Source organism: Garra rufa, chromosome 23 (genome assembly GCF_049309525.1).
Source record: "Garra rufa chromosome 23, GarRuf1.0, whole genome shotgun sequence".
NCBI classification, from domain to species: domain Eukaryota; kingdom Metazoa; phylum Chordata; class Actinopteri; order Cypriniformes; family Cyprinidae; genus Garra; species Garra rufa.
In genome coordinates, this window is record NC_133383.1 from 32607307 (window position 1) to 32626953 (window position 19647).

General features: G+C 39.8%; 1 protein-coding gene across 1 annotated transcript; it reads right to left on the reverse strand.

The window, feature by feature from the left end:
* Positions 1 to 13: 13 nt before the first annotated feature.
* ppp2cb (protein phosphatase 2, catalytic subunit, beta isozyme) lies at positions 14 to 14046 on the reverse strand. Its single transcript, XM_073829403.1, has 7 exons — positions 13616 to 14046; positions 9406 to 9615; positions 9152 to 9325; positions 8900 to 8989; positions 5311 to 5472; positions 5088 to 5206; positions 14 to 776 (listed from the first exon to the last, which is right to left on the reverse strand). Exons 1-7 carry the CDS (start codon positions 13715 to 13717, stop codon positions 704 to 706), a joined length of 930 nt encoding a protein of 309 aa, XP_073685504.1. The 5' UTR covers positions 13718 to 14046; the 3' UTR covers positions 14 to 703.
* Between the last annotated feature and the right edge of the window lie 5601 nt (positions 14047 to 19647).

Below are 19647 nucleotides of genomic sequence, written 5' to 3' on the forward strand. Positions count from 1 at the left end.
CACAACTAGTGTGTAGTTTTGGAGTAGCTTGCGATTAAAAGTAGTTTATTAGTTCAAATACACCAAAGAAGAGGCCATCACTTATAGACAAATACACAGAAGACGGGTAACACAAAAGAAAAGAAAATGGTAAGATTAGACAAAGAGGGACAGTCAGATAAAGTCCATATACCGTTGTGTGTACACTCCCAGAACGGAAGAGGCACGTCCTTCGGTTTCACCATTCCTTCCCAAGAGGATTTTTTTTTTTTTTTTTTTGGTGAAGATACAGGAAAGGATGTCAGCTTGTGCACTTGTATAAAATGTTACCGTTTTTCACATGCCTGGCATTGCCAACTTAAAGGACTTTTTTTTTTTTTTATAATCCAGTGATACCGTGAGAGAGAAAGCTAGTCACTTACATTTGTTTTCTTACTCAGAGTAATTTACAATTGAAGAACGAAGGGAACATCTCTATTCATTGTATACAGCAGGCAATTTGCACTATAGGCTAAAACGAGACACTTTGTAGCAGTACTGAGACAGAGCGATCGGATTTGGGCATTAAATGCTTGTATGGCACATTTTGGTCCGTGTTAGTGTTGTCGTGTCAGAACATTTCCCCCATTTTATATACACATTGGATGAACAGATGTATACACGTTTGGATTTGTCATCATTTTCCGCTCGCTCCAGAGCTATTTCGTGGCAGGACAGTGCTCGCTTATAGGAAGTAGTCAGGGGTGCGGCGGGTGACGTGAGGTTCTCCACGTCGAGGAGCTGGATCAAACTGAAGGCTGGGGAAAAGAGAAAAGAAAGTGGCTTAAATATACAGTTCACTGTATATTTGAAATTAAAACATGTCACAAAAGCTCAAAAAGGAGGAATATATTTTGCAGAAGGCATGACAATTAAACAATTTTAGGACTAAAAGCACTTTTTTTCCCGAAATTCTCATTGCCGTCTTGTGTCTGGAGTTGTTTTTTGGGCTGCAACTATCAATTATGTTGATAATTGATTAGTTGGCTGATTATTTTTTTGATTAAAAACGAGCTGACTAAATGCTATGAAAAAGTGCTTTACAATTTATTAGACCACCTGCTGTAATAAAGAGAAAAAACTAACATTTTAGGAATCGGTCAATGGTTTTTAATCTAAAAATATTCTTGTCATTTATTGGGCAAATAACAAACTGAAACAACTAAATAGAATTCATCAAAACTGGCCTCCTATGCTTTTCCTAACAGCTTGCATTCTTGCTGGCATGGTTTCAGTACTTTTCCCACTGTAATTGGGTAAAGAAAAAGAAAAAAAAAAGACTTTTTTTCTGCCTTTCTTTCATAAATAACAGCAATAATTATAATATACCATTAGACATAACCTACTGTTACTAAAGAGCTTATGCATATTGGAGGACTAACCAATACAGAAAGCTAAAAAATGAGTTTGGTAATCAGCAATTCTGTTAGTTTGGAGCAGCAGTGGCACAAACCTTAGATAATTTGTTTTAATAAATTTGTTAAGCACAATATATAGTGAACATCTAATATGTACATTAAAAACACAAACTCAGTGTTAACCAACAGGTGAGAGGAATGATCTGCAGGAACACATTCACTTTGATCAAAGTCACGTTTACTGTCATTTATATTATATAACAGATGTGCTGATATTTATATTCAGATAATTACAAGCTGTTGTTAAATATGTGCATATTGCAAAAATGGAAATGCTCATTTCAACGTGCAACATTTACAAATGAGGATATTATCATAAACTAATCGATAACGAGAATCACTGTCGACGCTTATCATCAATAATAATCGATTTTATTGATTAGTTGTTGCAGCCCTAGTTTTTTCCCCACATTTCAGTGTCTAACACTGGTGGTGTGAAAACATTATTTATTTGAATATTTTAATGCAGCAATGCGAACATGAGCCAGTTGTGTTTAAACAATGCTTTCATACCTTCTTGTAAGTGGCAGCTTGTTGGCAATTACAATTATAAAAAATTATTGTTTGCATTGCAGCAATAATAATCTTTAGGGGTGCTCCGATCAGGATTGTTGAGGCCGATCACAGGAAGCAATGTCTGCCAATCCGATTGCCAATAGGGTTGGGTATCGTTTGAATTTTATCGATTCTGATTCCGGTTCCGATTCTGCTTATCGATTCCGATTTTTATCGATTCTTAATTCCGATTCCAATATGATAAAAAAAAAAATCCATTAAAAAGTTTAGTCAAACATATTTATTCTGTCTTTTGCCTATGGTTTTACCAAATAATACCACAGAAAACAAACAACTAGTCTAATATAAATTTCAAACATTAAATTGTTAAAGACAAGTAATAAAATAGGAGCAAATCAATTAGCAATAGCATAAATAAATAAAACTGAACAAATGTCAGGTACAGAAATTGAAATCAAAAGTTTAAAAACACTGCACTGTTTGCTTTTCATAAATAAAATATTGATTAGTCCTCATTAAATTTATAAAAGATATTCAGTCAGTTAATGATTTTCTTTTGTTCTTTGATTAACATTTATGACAGGCGGCACGTTTATTAGACGGCTGTCTCTTTAACACCGAACACAGACCTAAGAATACTGTTACACATGCGTTTCCTTTCTTATCTGTTTACGTTCACTCAAGACAAAAAAAAAAAACGCTGTGTTTATGAGGATATGCTGACGTATTTCGTTCATACGGGTCAATAAATGTGAAAGAGAAGTCAGTCCCGGGCCGGAACAACCTTTTCTGCAGTGGAAATGCACGGAACTGTTTCGAGAACGGACACAGGTCGGGAGCCCGCATCAGGACCGCTGTTCTCCGTGCTCGCGTTTCAGATGTGTGCGCTGCACGCAAACAATGCGCAAGTTCTTTTCTTTCCTCCACTTAAATCGTTTGAAAATCACATTAAAATGCGAACGCGGGAATCGTTAAGCGGAATCGAAATGCACGTGTCTTATCGAATACCCGGTTAATGGAAATTTGGAACCGGTTCTAAAATGGAACCGGTTCTCGATACACAACCCTAATCGCCAATAAAGATTTTTTTAAAGCCTTCTTTTTATCATGTAGAATTATCTATAGTGAAACTCCAATCAGGATTTTTAGGCATTTAATCCATTTTTTTTATTTGAGGGGTGGAGTGGAGCATTTATTAGACATTTTTCAAGAATATATATTTATTTCACCTAAATGTTTGATCATGCAGTGCATTTTTTTTTTTTAAGAATTGTGCAATTATTGCAAAATAGCTTAAACTCAGAACAAGCCTGATTCCCACAAACACATTTATACATTTTGATTTCAAATCCAAACATTGTTATTGAAAATGCTTTTTCAGCAGTAATACAGTACAGTTAGCTTTCATAGACGATGTTAAAAACACTATAAATATAAGCAACACATTATTCAATGCTATTTCAATGCTTTTTACTTTTGCATTTACTTCTAGATTTATATATTAAGTTGCTCAAGCAAGCACAAACATTCTAAATTAGAAATGACTATTGACAGAAACAGTCAGTTCTACTGCCTTTTCTTTTGCATTCAAATCTTTATCACAAGCAATCCTGTTGTTAATTAAGAACTTTGTTTTCCTCCACGAGTGCCATCTATTATTGCCTTGTTTATCTAAAAATGCTCTTTTCCTTTAAAACTAGTCAGAAACCCATATGGGTTGACTTTGAAACAGTAAACTTTAATTATATGCATTTATGGTGTAATTATGACATTTGTGTCAATCCTTGTTCATATTTACTGCAAACAATGCGCTGTCATTTTTCTGCGCGTGCAGCAGACTTGAATGAACGAACGAGAGCATGTGAGTGCTGAACGAATGTTAAACACTGGAAATAATTAAAAAAGAAATGCAATTTATAAACTTTAAAGCGACACTGCCTCTTTTGTGCAAGTAACAATCCCTGTGTCAACTGTGCAGCGTGAAGCTCGCTTACAGCCAGATGCGATGTGCTGATTGGAAGTCATTTGCACAGTTTGAAAGAGAGCGGCGTCATTCACTCGTGTCTCACATAAGGTTTTCAAATTACTTTTGAACTTTTTTTTTAACTAAGAAATATGAATTGCACCTCACCTTCAGCATTATAATGGTTTTACCCGCAACGGACAGAGACTGAGACAGTGCCGCCGCATGTCGTGCCAAACCTCTCACAGCAGGCTTTAGATCACTAAAGCGTTATCAGCTTTAGATTGGTTTATGAGATTGGCCTTTTTAGAGACCGCCGATCAAACCTCCTAAAGCAATTACCGGACAATAGTTATCGGTAGCCGATCAATGGAAGCACCCCTAAAAATCTTGCTGCAAAATTTTGGAGTTAACATTCGTTCAGCTTTGTGACATTGCGAACAAAGATGAGTGACAGCTTTTAACAATTTTTAAGGGAGTTTGTAAATGAGATATTGATTTAATACAGCAGTTGAATAAACAAGAAGTTATTATTAAGTGACTTACGTTGTCTGACTACAACACTATTGTTTGATTTTGCTCTGTTTCGTCGTCAAAATAAGTCTGAAACAAGTCACAACTGAGCCGCTGTGCATCTCCACTCAAACACAGCAGCTTCGTTTATAAATGAACGTGCATTTTTAAATGAATCTAGTGAAATGATTCATTTTCTCATTCATAAAGACAGTCACTTGCTTTATTCATGAATGAACCAGCTTTTTAGATGAATAAAATGAATGATATGATTCAGTAATTAAATCAGTGTCTTGACGCCACCTGCTGGCAGATCTTTCAGTTATTTAAATGTTTATTTCTGTATTCAACATTTTATATTTAAAACATTAATCTTAACACGAATTTATTAATTTGATAGCACTCATGCCACCTCTGAGCCTCATAAACATAAAAAGTTAAAAACAAAATTCCCCTGTAAATCGCTTTAAAGGAGTCAAATTTCACCTCATAATGGGAAGGCAAATTTATGGGATTTTCTAATTCTTATTTAGAATGTGCTCCTGAAATTTTGACTTTTGCACAAGTGCTCCTACCAAGAAAAGCAAGCGTAGAGCCCTGCTAAAACAATTCATACATGTTATGAAAATCACACTTCATATGATAGAAAGATAACTTACAACGAATATTTAAGAGTGTCGTCCAGTTCCATAATGGCTGCCTGGTTGCCACAGCGATAGCAGTAGTTTGGTGCACTGAAGATTGTGACCACATTCCTATCATGACACCAGTTGTATCCCTGGGGAAAAAAAGATTTTTTTATTATTATGTTTTGTTTTATTTGATCTGATTATTATCTTTACCCCACTGAAGGGCTGTGAAGAGTTGAATTGTGGATCTCACCTCCATGACCAGCTGATGAGCGCGGGACACCAGCGTGAGGCCGTTAGCGTGGTTGAAGGTCTCAGAAATGTCCTGTCCAAACGTGTAACCAGCTCCACGTGGAGAGATTCCCCAGCCACCGCGATCATCAGGGTCTGACCACAGCAGATCACACATGGGTCCCTGAAACACACACAAACAGATGTGCAGCCATTCTCCATAAACCAGCCAAATATATTTATCTTTTTATATAGATGCACATATCTTAAACACACTTTATTTACGCAACATTTACAAGCACAGCTGTTATCTTGGTTACTTCATCTAAGGAGCTAATTAAAGTTAAAGCGACAAAGTTCGGCTTAAAACCCTCGAATCTGATCTTGATAAGAGCAAATGAAAGCCCATAATGCACTGCAGGTCACAGTGAACGAGCGTGAGAACACTCCCTGCCTCAGCAGTGGTTTCTGCAGCTGTACGTGCCATAACTAACCAACTAACTGACCGACCTGACACACACTTTACCTGAGAACATCAGTAATTTGAACATGTCCCATATTTCTGATATCAGAACTAGCAATGCCATTCATAATTAATAATTTAGAGCATTTTGTTCACATTTTGATTTGACATGCAGTTTCTCATTCAGCAAAGCAGTTATCAGAATACAGAGAGCAAATCAAGGCTGGTGTATATTTATAGAGACAAACATAATGCTTGTTTAGAGATGCACTGGTCAACTAACCATAAACCGGAACCGGGTGGTTTTATTTTAGTTGTTCTATGTTCCACACTTGTACATAAAAAACCATTACAATCATTTTCCAAATGTCATTTGCGTGGGAAATATCACAAAATCTGTAAACGGGCATTAACAGAAGGTAGAAATGTTGAAGAGCAAACTCACTGGTCACGATGCACTAAAATATTGGAAGAAAATCCTAAATATTGAATTAGGGTTTTTTTTTTTTGTATGTATCTCTAAGGAGAACTGACTGTCTTTGAAAAAAATTTAGATCGTATTTTCTTTTCATCTTGCATCTTTTTATCAAATGCATATTAAAGTAGTGTTTATAAACACAGTGCTTTTTTTGGACCGCATTAACCATAAAACAACGTATTGCTGTTGATCCATAAGTGCCACCTGCTGTCAGAGAGTGACTTTGCATTTTCATTCAGCCTGTGCATTTGTTTTATGTAGTATCATTTCATGAAGCTAAAGTCAGATCATTGTTTTTTCTTCAAATTTTGAATTTATTCAACCAATTTAAAATCAATTCTGTTGAATTGTGATTAAAATTTGCCAAATTTTTTTTAAAATGGCTACAGAGAGTTTGGCCTCCAACAGAGCAAATAAACATGTTGATATTTTCCATTCTTATTCGTTGCTCACAACAGCAGAAAACTTATTCTGAAGAAACTTCATCTGACTTAAAGTGCTTTTGATCTAAAATGGGTCAGATAAGATACATCAATCTAGGGCTGCACAATTTGGGGAAAACACTGAGCTGAATCCAGCTGAATAACAACTACAACACTACTGTTTTCAGTAAAACTACTTAACTGAATTTAACTCGTTTTATAATAAATTAACTTTCCAACACTGATGTGATCGGAGCTGAATAATGGCACTATTGTTTTGTTAGAGGTGCTTTACAGCAGAATTTGCCTCATTTTTTGAAGTTTGCATACTTTATTCTGCTACTTTTCTGTTCAATACTGTCAAGCTGCTTGGAAACAATCCATACCGTATAAAGTAGGGTTGTTCCGATTCCGATACTAGTATCGGAAATGCCGCCGATACCACAAAAAAAATCTAGCATCGGAATCGGCGAGTACTTGAACCCACGCACCGATCCGATACCATTTTCTTAAGATATAAGTTATTCCCGCTAGCAAATCAGAAGCCAGTTCTTCTTTGCGGCTCAGAATGCAAACAGTGTTGCCACAAGCAACCACTGTTTAGAGCAGCGAAGAAGAAATACAAATGTGCTAGCAGTTTGTCCGCTAAAACGGCGGCATGTCTCATATGTAGGGCTTTATGATTTCTGCGATGCGGAAGACACGGACGGAATCGCGGAATCCAGTCAAAATGGAACTTACAGTTTAACGCGGAACGTCACGGAATTTGTCAAAGTTTGATGCATTAATCAAAGGTAGTTCATTACACTTAAATCAAATCGTGATATGGACTATATTAAGCCAAAAACCGACTGTTTAAATATGAATTAATGCGTGGTTCTGTGTTAATGAATTGTACAGGCGCGTGGTTTGTTTACTCCTTGTACTGAAGCGCGCGGGACACTTGCGGTAATATTAAAGGGCTCCAGACCAATTTTTCTGCCAGTGTTACTAATTTTCGTGAGCGGTCACACTGGCGTGACCACCGCGTTGTTCAACTCATAAGCTCTGCCATTTCTGTCTCAGATGAGAAACATAAAATGGCACGCGAAACGAAAGTGAAACTAACACGACACGTTTGAGCTGCTCAGCGCTGACCGTTTATCAGCTTGGACTGCAATGCAAACAAACTTGCACAAACCCCGAACAGCTTTATTCGGGAGCCAATGTTGATTTTGCAACACTGTTACTGCTGCAAGATGCAGTGAGGAGCATTTGAAAATGCCGCACAATGAATAAGGTTGCTGCGAGATCTAGTGAGAATCTTTCCAATCCCGGCCAAAATTCTCTGTTATAAACAGGGCTGATGTACGTCAGAAAACCAGATTAGTAATACTAACTATATGAAAAAATATTACTGTCAAATGTATGTCATATAATAAAAATACTCTAGTTCACTGTATATATCACTGTATATTTGTTTTATTAAGGAATAAGTCTGAAGCACACAATAAAATAATTTATTAGTATTATCTACAGCTGTATATACAATTACACACCCAGGTATCGGATTAGTACTCGGTATTGGCCGATACCCCGAGCCCAGGTATCGGAATTGGTATCGGGAAGAAAAAAAGGGTATCGGAACATCTCTAGTATAAAGCATCAAAATACTTAAGTTTTAAAATGGTCAAAATGTTATTATACATAAATATATCTATAGACCTCCACTGCTTTTGTGAATGAACAAATTTATGAACGAATCGCATGTTTTAAAATCTCTTTCTTGGCTCCTGACATTTATGACATCCACTTTAAAAATGACAATGCCCATGATAACGTTCATTAACTCTACAATAAGTAAATCTACTTCACCAGCTAATTACCTTTCAACAGTGATGCTACAGAGCTGTTGCAAAAGCAAAACTCAAAAGACAAAACTCTAAAAATGGTTGTGCACTTGTTTTTCTGAAACATAAAATCTATATGTGACCCTAGACTACAAAACCATCATAAGGGTCAATTTCTTGAAATTGAGATTTATACATCACCTGAAAGCTGAATAAATACGCTTTACATTGATGTATAGTTTCTTATGTTTTCTTTTTTAATGCCATGTCAGCTTTTATGGCTTTCTAAAAAAATTCTAAAAACAAGCATTTACTCAACAGCAATATTACAACAATACTAATATTTTACACACATCAAATTTTTCTTCAAGCCACTAGGCATTACCAGTAGTGTGGATGCAATCTCTAATTGTACTGACCTCGTGTGGCACCTCCTGCAGACGATCCAGCGCACGAATGTGATCCAGCGTGTCTATGGATGGAGAGAGGCCACCGTGCAGACAGAAAATCTGACAGAAAGAGAGTTACAAATACGAGTTAAATGAGCCATCAGCAGCTGACTGAGGTTTCTAAGGCTGGCTCTATTAATGATAACCTGATATTCGTGTCAAGTTAAAACTGTTCCGTTATTATTCTTATATTGTATTTCCCAGAAGAGGAGGATTGCTCACCTGCCCATCCACCAGAGCTGTGAGCGGTAGGTAGTCGAAGAGGTCTGTGAAATATTTCCAGACGTTTGCGTTGCCGTATTTCCTCAAGCACTCGTCATAGAAACCGTACACCTGTGTGATCTGTCTGCTCTCGTGGTTTCCCCGCAATATCGTGATGCGTTCGGGATAGCGAACCTACAAATGAAGCAGACAAATGAGATGTCTAAAATGTTGCTAAAAATGCAAGAGCACTGTAGTAAATTTAGTAAACATACCTTTAGTGCAACAAGAAGTGTGACTGTTTCCACTGAGTAATATCCTCTGTCTACATAGTCGCCCATAAACAGGTAGTTAGTGTCAGGTGACTTCCCTCCAATTCTGAAGAGCTCCATTAGGTCATGAAACTGGCCGTGCACATCTCCACACACTGTGACGGGGCAGCGCACCTCCTGCACATTGGACTCCTTAGTGAGAATCTCTTTAGCCTGCGGGTGTAAGAACAGGATTGTGTATCAGGCACAGGAGGATGCTGTGAAAGCAGGAAAAATATCTGACAATAATGTTTCTGAAAGCCAGGGGTGCGTTCCCCCAAAAGCATTGTTAGCCATCTATGGTTTGAAAGCTCATCAATACTAATATCTTTCAGTAACTGTCTTTTTTCTAGAGATGCTCCGATCAGCATTTTTGGGGCCGATCACCGATTACCGATCACCAAGATCATGATCTGCCGATTGCCGATCACAGAATGGCAGGGGAATGGGAATCATTATCTATAATCTAGCAGAATTTGCACCATTTGTAGAAATGAAACTAACTATAAATTAACTATATTGAGAAAAAAAACTGTAGAAATAGGCTACAGTCAAGATCTTGAAGAACCACCAAGTTAGGGTTGTAGACGGTAGTATAGTGTATCGACGATAGTTAGAGATATCGCCAGTTGCTGATGCCTTCCCTGCTGAAAAAAAACAGCATATGCTGGTTAGGTATGTTTTGGTGCTGGGATGCTGGTTTTAGCTGGGTTATGCTGGTCAAGGACCAGCATAAACCAGCAAAGGACCAGCATAAACCAGCAAAGGACCAGCATAAACCAGCTAAAACCAGCATCCCAGCACCAAAACATACCTAACCGGCATTTGCTGTTTTTTTCAGCAGGGTTTGACGATAACAAGACGATTATTAGCAAAGCGAACTTTAGCTACTGCATTACATATCCATAAATAGTACAAAAAAAAGGCAAAACTCAAAAGGCATCATATTTTGTTACAATTACTCAAAGAAAAAAGCTTGTGTCTCTGCTCTTTCTGAAGAGACAAAAAATGTCTATTTAAATAATTTAATATTTCTGCATTCAAGATTTTATATTCAAAACATTAATCTCAACATTAATGTATACATTTGATTGCACTCATGCCTCCTGTGAGCCTCATTAAACATATGAAAATACACCTACAAGCCACTTTTGTGCCACCTCTGTAGTACAAATTAATTTTGTTAATACTGATTTTATTTGGTTGGTAATTTTTTTTTTAATTTAACAAATGATATACTTTTTCAGAAAGTTAGAAAAATGCCACTACAAAGGTAAAATCAAAATTCCCCTGTAAATTACTTAAAGGAGTCAAATATCACCTCGCAATTTGAAGGGTAATTTTATATAAGATTTTTGGATTATTGATTAGAATGTGCTCCCGAAATTTTGACTGTGCTCCTAAAAAGAAAAGTAATCGTAGAGACCCTATGTACGTTGATTACATACTGCACGTTAACTTGATGAAACAGACAGCTGCTATCTTTCTTTGTTTTAAAAATTAACTTTATTAATTTGATATTTCAATCTTGAATGGGATAATTAAATGTTTTTACTCCACCACCTCCATGTGACTTCACTCACAAAAGTCCTATATTTTTGAACCAATGTTGTTCAAACAACAAATGTGTGAGCATGTTTGGGAAACAGTCGTGTCTAGCTAGTCAGTTTCTGCAATGGTGCACTGTACATCCTGAGTTGTTGTTTTTAAGGAGGAGCTACACACATCCGGCCTTGTTCCACAAAACCGAAGCACCAAGTTTTCTGCAGACCATTTTCACACTAATTAGTGGCGTTTGATCAAGCAAGTCACTATTCCTCACATTTAGTGATACGAACAAACTGTATATCCACTGTCTCGACAAAGAATATTCAACTTATAGGTTTTTAGAAAAGAAGTGTGCTGTTTATTTACTAAGACACATCGCAAACACCAGCCAAACTTTCATCAGAGGGTGACTAAAGCTAGAACATGCTGAAAGGACAACAGAGGCTGGTTTTAAACACTAAATGTTAAAAGAAACCAGAGTGCTTATCTGATAGACATGCATGTCTGTGCACTCTGTATCGCTGTGAAATCAAATCAATATCTGCTGAGAGAACAACCCCCGTCACTACGGAGACAGTATGAGTGTGTTTCCATGGAAACATGTGGTCCCATTTCTATTTAGCACAGTAGGGAACACTATTACTTTTACCCTTTATTAACATAGTACATGACTGTGCAGGAATACACTGATTTAAGCCAGTACAGATCGAGTACATATTAGGGATGTTCATTGTGGTCATGCAGTCTACTTGAGTACTCAGTATTCAGAGTTGGAGGCTATTTTTAAAGTTTTGCTTCACATGTATACTTGTTAGAAAGACAACTTTAGCTACTGCATTACATATCCATAAAAAGTACAAAAAAAGCAAAACTCAAAAGGCATCATATTTTGTTATAATTACTCACAGAAAAAAGCTTGTGTCTCTGCTCTTTCTGAAGAGCTATATGGGTAACATTTCAAACGTCAGCATGGCAAGTAGTGACAGTTCTGAGAAACACCTCTTTGTGGTTTTAGATTAAACAACATTGCACAGTGAGTGTGATATGCCTCTATATAAGTTTATTACACAAAAAATACTAAGCAAGTTACTGCCAATCAAGCAGAGTGATGAGAGTGATCAACACAGCTTCGACTGGTTCATCATATGTGACCCTTGGACTACAAAACCAGTCATAAGGGTCAATTCTTTTAAATGACTGATTTATACATCTATCTAAAATAAATCTCAATAAATAAGCTTTCCATTGATGTATGGTTTGTCAAGATTTGATCAATATTTGGCCAAGATACAACTATTTGAAAATCTGGAATCTGAGGGTGCAAAAAAGTCAAAATATTAAGTATATCGCCTTTAAAGTTGTCCAAATGAAGTTCGTAGCAATGCATACTACTAATCAAAAATTAAGTTTTGATATATTTACGGGAGGAAATGAACAAAATATCTTCATGGAACATGATCTTTAATTAATACCCTAATGATTTTTGGCAAGAAAAATAAAAATTGATCACTTTGACCCATACAATGTATTTTTGGCTATTGCTACAAATATACCTGTGTTACTTGAGACTGGTTTTGTGGTTTAGGGTCACAAAACGAATGGTTATTTTGTTGAACGGTCAAATTCTGTTACATCAGGATTAGATGTAATTACTACAATAATTAGAATAATGGGATGTAATGAATTTGCATCTTAATGACTGTGAATATTTTTAATATACAAAAGCCATATGGCTTTCAACAGCAAACTTTAGGCTACAGTTACTTGCTGTAGCTCTGATTAAATTCACAATATAGTTCTGACTCTCATACCTTATTGCTTAAATGAAAACCCATCTTCACTTTTGACACACTTCCTTTCACTTCAAGCAGGCTTATGTTGCATTAAATGCACACATTTTATCAGACATTTGAGCCACAGAAATTTATCCCTATTTTGACGGCAAGATTACTTTTTTCACTTCTCGAATTTATTAATAAAAACTTTGTTTATGCTTCAGTTATATAAAATGACCCACTTGGTAAATCTTTGGATCTTCTCAAGAGCTTTGTTGAAGCCTCATCAATCATTTGAGTCTATATCTATGGAGTCAGGATGACATCAGACAGCTGTGATGTCATCTAGAGAGGCAAGATCTGTGTCATTTGTAAACACAACTAGTGGCAGTGTTAAAGTAAACAGAGTGAATTTGCTGGAGGTTACTGTGTAAGCAGGTCTATATAACAAATTACAGATACTGACAAATTATGAAAGAATAAACACAGCCAACTCCAACCCATTTATTTCCAATTTGACAATAACAATAGAAAACACTAATACTCTGACTTGTGTTGGCTGTGGTGTTAATTCAGTCAAATGAGAGTCATAAGTATAACACAAAAATCATTTAGTTTAAAATTAATAACAAATTCATGTTTAGCCACAATATAGCATAATACAACATGTGTTTGTCTGCACATCTCATCCATGAGGTCCAAAGAATCGTGGTGGTTTTTAAATACCCTTATCATTTTATTTTCCCACTGAGCGTTCACTAGCAATGATTTTAAGTTTAGTTAACAATGTTGGTTTATTAAATGATTCATATAAACTAATAATGTATTATAAACGATACAATTTTCTTTACCTTCTCGCAGAGTGTCCTCACTTGGTTCTCGGATAGCTGTTTGCACTCATTCAGCTGTTCGACCCATTGGTCTAATTCTTTCGTGAACGCTTTATCATCCATCACCGGCGGGATTCTGCGGTAATTCTCACCGACTCTCCGGTAATTAAACGAGCAGTGAGTGCGCGCGCACTGAACTCCAGTTAATGTAACGCTGCCACACTCACGCGCTGCGCTGGGCCGACGCGAAACACAACCACCAAACACCGCTGTTAAACTCGGATATCAGTTCATTAAACACGAAATGCCGTGTCGCGGGTGTTTTTTAACTAGACTTGGTGGTGGGTGATAGATGTCTTTTGTCGGTGTCCCCGGTCTGTCGTTGATGGATTTTCCGTTGACTTGTCGCGCTTCCGACCTTCCTCATAAACGCGCTGTGTAATGGCCGCTGCTCTCGCCGCCTGTGACGTCATCAGAAAGGCATGCTTCTGAACGCTGTGCGCGAGGTGCTGCCCCCTGTGGCCAGGAAGACCACTAACAACAAATGTCATAAAATAAATTATAAAGGGGTCATATGATGCGATTTCATGTTTTTCTTTGTCTTTGGAGTGTTACATGCTGTTCGTGCATTTATAAGATCAGTAAAGTTGCAAAGATTAAAGCCCCAGTCAGACTACACGATTTTAACCCCATTTTGCCACGATCTGCTTGTCGTAGGGTGTCGTGGGGATTCGTATATGACAATGGGCATCGGGACGCAAGATTCAACCGTTTCGTCTCGTGTAGTGTGTCATAGTGCACGACATGTCTGCGATGATCACGACGTCAACACCGAAAGACTAGCATGTTTAATTTTTTTTTCCATCGCACACGGCCAGTTCCGTCACTTATATATTACTGGCCAAAAGGAGCACAGAAACACCTTCGTACAAGCTTTCAAATGAGCCGAAACGAAAGAGAGTTAGTAGAGTGAGTCCAGAAAGTCAAGAAGTTGCCAAAATATACTAGTTTGACACGAAATAAAAAAGCGCCTGCTTTAAAAAAAAAAAAAAAAAAAAAAAAAAAATATATATATATATATATATATATATATATATATATATATATATATTTGAAAGACCTGACTGTTGTAGTTTATCTTGTCATTTATTTTGGAAGCTCATTGGAAGAACATTTGTTTCTTATTTGTTATTCTGCATTAGGCCTATACCATAGTGTTTTTATATTAGTTTTGTTAAAAAAAATCTTTCTATGTTTAATAAGTGAGTTTGTCACACTGTTTTGTTTTTGTCCATGCAAACAATTGACAAATTGCCGCTAATTCTTGCATTCGCAAGCTATTTAAAAGCAAAGAAAAGTGTGGAAAAGAGGCAAAATATGGTGTTTGCTAGCTATTGTTTGATTACGCTCATAGCACAGTCACTGTATGATGACAGCATGCATGTCGTTAATGATGGCATGCATGCGATGAATGGGTCAGGTAGAATCGTGAAGTCTGACATGTTTCTTGTTTAAGATTGTATGAGTCAAAATCACATAATCTGACATAGTGACTGTCGTAACCGACAAACAAAATCTTGAAGTCTGACCGGGGCTTAAAGAGGTATTCTTTATAAAAGTTAAGACTCAGCCACACCTTCCTAAAATGGCTCATTCAAACACGCCCCCACAAATCTATGTCACTGTGTGGGAAGATTTGCATAACACCGGCCAAATGTATATGCAAAGAAAGAAGGCGTAACTTTTTGTCACGGTTGGAATAGGGTCTGGGTCCAAATGCAGGGAAAGTAAGAATATTTAATAAAACAAAACACAAATAAACATAAACAAAAGGCCAACACGGCACAACACAACTAGAATAGAAAATCAAAACAAGAAACACGGTCTAGAATCAGGAACAGGGAAACACACACGAAGACAATGCAGCCAGAAAAAGCAGTGAGACATGAGAGTTCTTATAGACCAGATAATAGTGAGCAGGTGTGAGTGTAATCAGTGCTAATGACAAGACAGGAGTGTACAATTTGGGGAAGTGCAGTGGAGGGAAGGGAAAACAGCGACCTCAGGTGGCTGAGGGAAACCCCACAGCCCAGATCATGACACTACCCCCTCCCCACGGAACGGCTCCCAGACGTTCCACAAGTCTGGAGGGTGGAGGAACGGGGGAAGGCAAATCAGGGGGAGGGACGGCGGGCCAGGCCCGTGCAGCGCAGTCACCGCCGCGTCAGGCCCGTGCAGCGCAGTCACCGGCGCGTCAGGAACAGAGAGCGCGGTTGCCTCCGCGTCCAGAACAGAGAGCGCGGTCGCCTCCGCGTCAGGCGCAGAGATAGCGGTCACGGCCGTGTCTGGAACAGCGAGAGCGGTCACCGCCGCATCAGGAACAGCGAGAGCGGTCACCGCCGCATCAGGAACAGCGAGAGCGGTCACCGCCGCATCAGGAACAGAGGGCGCGGTCACCGCCGCGTCCGGAACAGAGGGCGCGGTCACCGTCGCGTCAGAAACAGCGAGAGCGGTCACCGCCGCATCAGGAACAGCGAGAGCGGTCACCGCCGCATCAGGAACAGAGGGCGCGGTCACCGCCGCGTCCGGAACAGAGGGCGCGGTCACCGTCGCGTCAGAAACAGCGAGAGCGGTCACCGCCGCGTCAGGAACAGCGAGAGCGGTCACCGCCGCATCAGGAACAGAGGGCGCGGTCACCGCCGCGTCAGGAACAGCGAGAGCGGTCACCGCCGCATCAGGAACAGCGAGAGCGGTCACCGCCGCGTCAGGAACAGAGGGCGCGGTCCCCGCCGCGTCAGGAACAGAGAGCGCGGTCACCGCCGCGTCCGGAACAGAGAGCGCGGTCCCCGCCGCGTCAGGAACAGCGAGAGCGGTCACCGCCGCGTCCGGAACAGAGAGCACGGTCACCGCCGCGTCCGGAACAGAGAGCGCGGTCACCGCCGCGTCCGGAACAGAGAGCGCGGTCACCGCCGCGTCTGGAACAGAGAGAGCGGTCACCGCCGCGTCCGGAACAGAGAGAGCGGTCACCGCCGCGTCCGGAACAGAGAGAGCGGTCACCGCCGCGTCCGGAACAGAGAGAGCGGTCACCGCCGCGTCCGGAACAGAGAGCGCGGTCACCGCCGCGTCAGGAACAGAGAGCGCGGTCACCGCCGCGTCAGGAACAGAGAGCGCGGTCACCGCCGCGTCCGGAACAGAGAGCGCGGTCACCGCCGCGTCAGGAACAGAGAGCGCGGTCACCGCCGCCGTCTTGGGAACATTAACAGCGGACGCTGCCGCATTAGGAACAGGAATAGCGATCGCCGCCGCTTCGGGGACCGAGATAGTGGACGCCGCCACCTTCCCGTGAAACAGCGTCTCTATCCCCGCCGCAAAGCAGGGGCGCATCTGCGCAGCCTCAGCGCTACGGGCATCCATCGCCGCCAGGCAGGCGTAGATGCATTCAAAACGAGCGGCCGACGCCGCCTCGAAGGACATCCCCGCCGTCTCGGGAACAGAACAGGGGGACGCCGCCTCCTTGAAAAAAAAATTCCTCCCCGCTGGACCCATCTTTGCTGGCTGCATTCTGTCACGGTTGGAATAGGGTCTGGGTCCAAATGCAGGGAAAGTAAGAATATTTAATAAAACAAAACACAAATAAACATAAACAAAAGGCCAACACGGCACAACACAACTAGAATAGAAAATCAAAACAAGAAACACGGTCTAGAATCAGGAACAGGGAAACACACACGAAGACAATGCAGCCAGAAAGAGCAGTGAGACATGAGAGTTCTTATAGACCAGATAATAGTGAGCAGGTGTGAGTGTAATCAGTGCTAATGACAAGACAGAAGTGTACAATTTGGGGAAGTGCAGTGGAGGGAAGGGAAAACAGCGACCTCAGGTGGCTGAGGGAAACCCCACAGCCCAGATCATGACACTTTTATTCTCGCTGTAGTACTATTGCAGTCACCAGCATAAACCAGCAAAGGACCAGCATTAACCAGCAAAGGACCAGCATTAACCAGCAAAGGACCAGCATAAACCAGCAAAGGACCAGCATTAACCAGCAAAGGACCAGCATAAACCAGCAAAGGACCAGCATTAACCAGCAAAGGACCAGCAAAGGACCAGCATAAACCAGCGAAGGACCAGCATTAACCAGCAAAGGACCAGCATAAACCAGCAAAGGACCAGCATTAACCAGCAAAGGACCAGCAAAGGACCAGCATAAACCAGTGAAGGACCAGCATTAACCAGCAAAGGACCAGCATTAACCAGCAAAGGACCAGCATTAACCAGCAAAGGACCAGCATAAACCAGTTAAGGACCAGCATTAACCAGCAAAGGACCAGCATAAACCAGTTAAGGACCAGCATTAACCAGCAAAGGACCAAGAAAGGACCAGCATTAACCAGCAATGGACCAGCATAAACCAGTTAAGGACCAGCATTAACCAGCAAAGGACCAGCATAAACCAGCAAAGGACCAGCATAAACCAGCAAAAGGACCAAGAAAGGACCAGCATTAACCAGCAATGGACCAGCATAAACCAGCAAAGGACCAGCATAAACCAGCAAAGGACCAGCATAAACCAGTGAAGGACCAGCATTAACCAGCAAAGGACCAGCATTAACCAGCAAAGGACCAGCATTAACCAGCAAAGGACCAAGAAAGGACCAGCATTAACCAGCAATGGACCAGCATAAACCAGTTAAGGACCAACATAAACCAGCAAAGGACCAGCATAAACCAGCAAAGGACCAAGAAAGGACCAGCATTAACCAGCAATGGACCAGCATAAACCAGTTAAGGACCAACATAAACCAGCAAAGGACCAGCATAAACCCGCTAAAACCAGCATCAAAACATACAAAAATGACCAAATATACTTTGCGGTAAACAAAGTAAAATCTGTTTTGCCAGATAAACATGACTAAAACAGTTTGAAAAGTAACATAGTACTTTATTTTATTTCAGAAAGTATTTTTTCTAGTCATTTTGTTGAACATTTGACATCAGCAGACTAGCGTATCATCCCAGCCCTAATAGCAATATCGAATCGCAATACTTAAGTTATATTTACAACACTGTTCCAGAACAGTACAACGCAACGTTTCCTGAACCTGGGAGAGTAGTCTACAATGTCTGGTGTGTCTGACTCACAGCCTGTAAGTACATTTTTATATTTAAAGAATTTACATCTGACTGTTCAAATGTGAGTTTTGAGCAGTGTAGAGTAGTGCTTCTTGTTTGTCATTTCTACGATCACAAATGCAGACATGGTGTTGGCGCAACGCACTGCATAAAAAGACAGTGTGAGTCATTATAATCAGTTATTATGTCCTTACTGGATGCTACAAATACCTAATTTATAATGGATTTTATTGTTTTTGTCTCATCGTGCCGTGACACAGCATCACAATATGGTAAGCAGCGTAACATTTCTGTCACACGCTTGAGGTCTTTGGCCAAGCAGGACACACTGGATAGCTGGCTAATCACAGCAAACCGATGACCATCAGAGCATTGAGCTTTGTAAAAATCGACATGTTTCAGAAAGGCGGGACAGAGAGGAGCAACAATAATGTACAGTATGTGGAAAATAATGTGTTTTCTTAACCTCAAACCATGTGAACACATTGCATTACACCAAATACACAAAATAATGTTCTTTTTAGCAACATCATATGACCCCTTTAATAGATGAGTTTAAATCCCACATACTTTTTAATTGTTAAGTGAAGGTCATACTATAAGCTGTACACTAGTAGGCCTAAGTCAGGAGCACAAGACATAAGCATCTCTGCACCTACTGCATAATGTTTAGCTAAGATTCCCTGTGTATGTATAATGTGCATATAAATTAGAAAATGGAAAAAGAATAGAGCAAGCAAGAATAGAATTAGAATAGAGAGTGCTAGAGATATTTTAAATGAAAATGTGTAAGAGGCCACAAACAGTATTTGTTTGAATGCAGCATTGTTATTAAGTAGGCTAATATGTTGCGGAACAATTTGTCTATAACTATGCAGAGTTATCAAACCATTCTTTATTTATGTTAACTTGTGGAA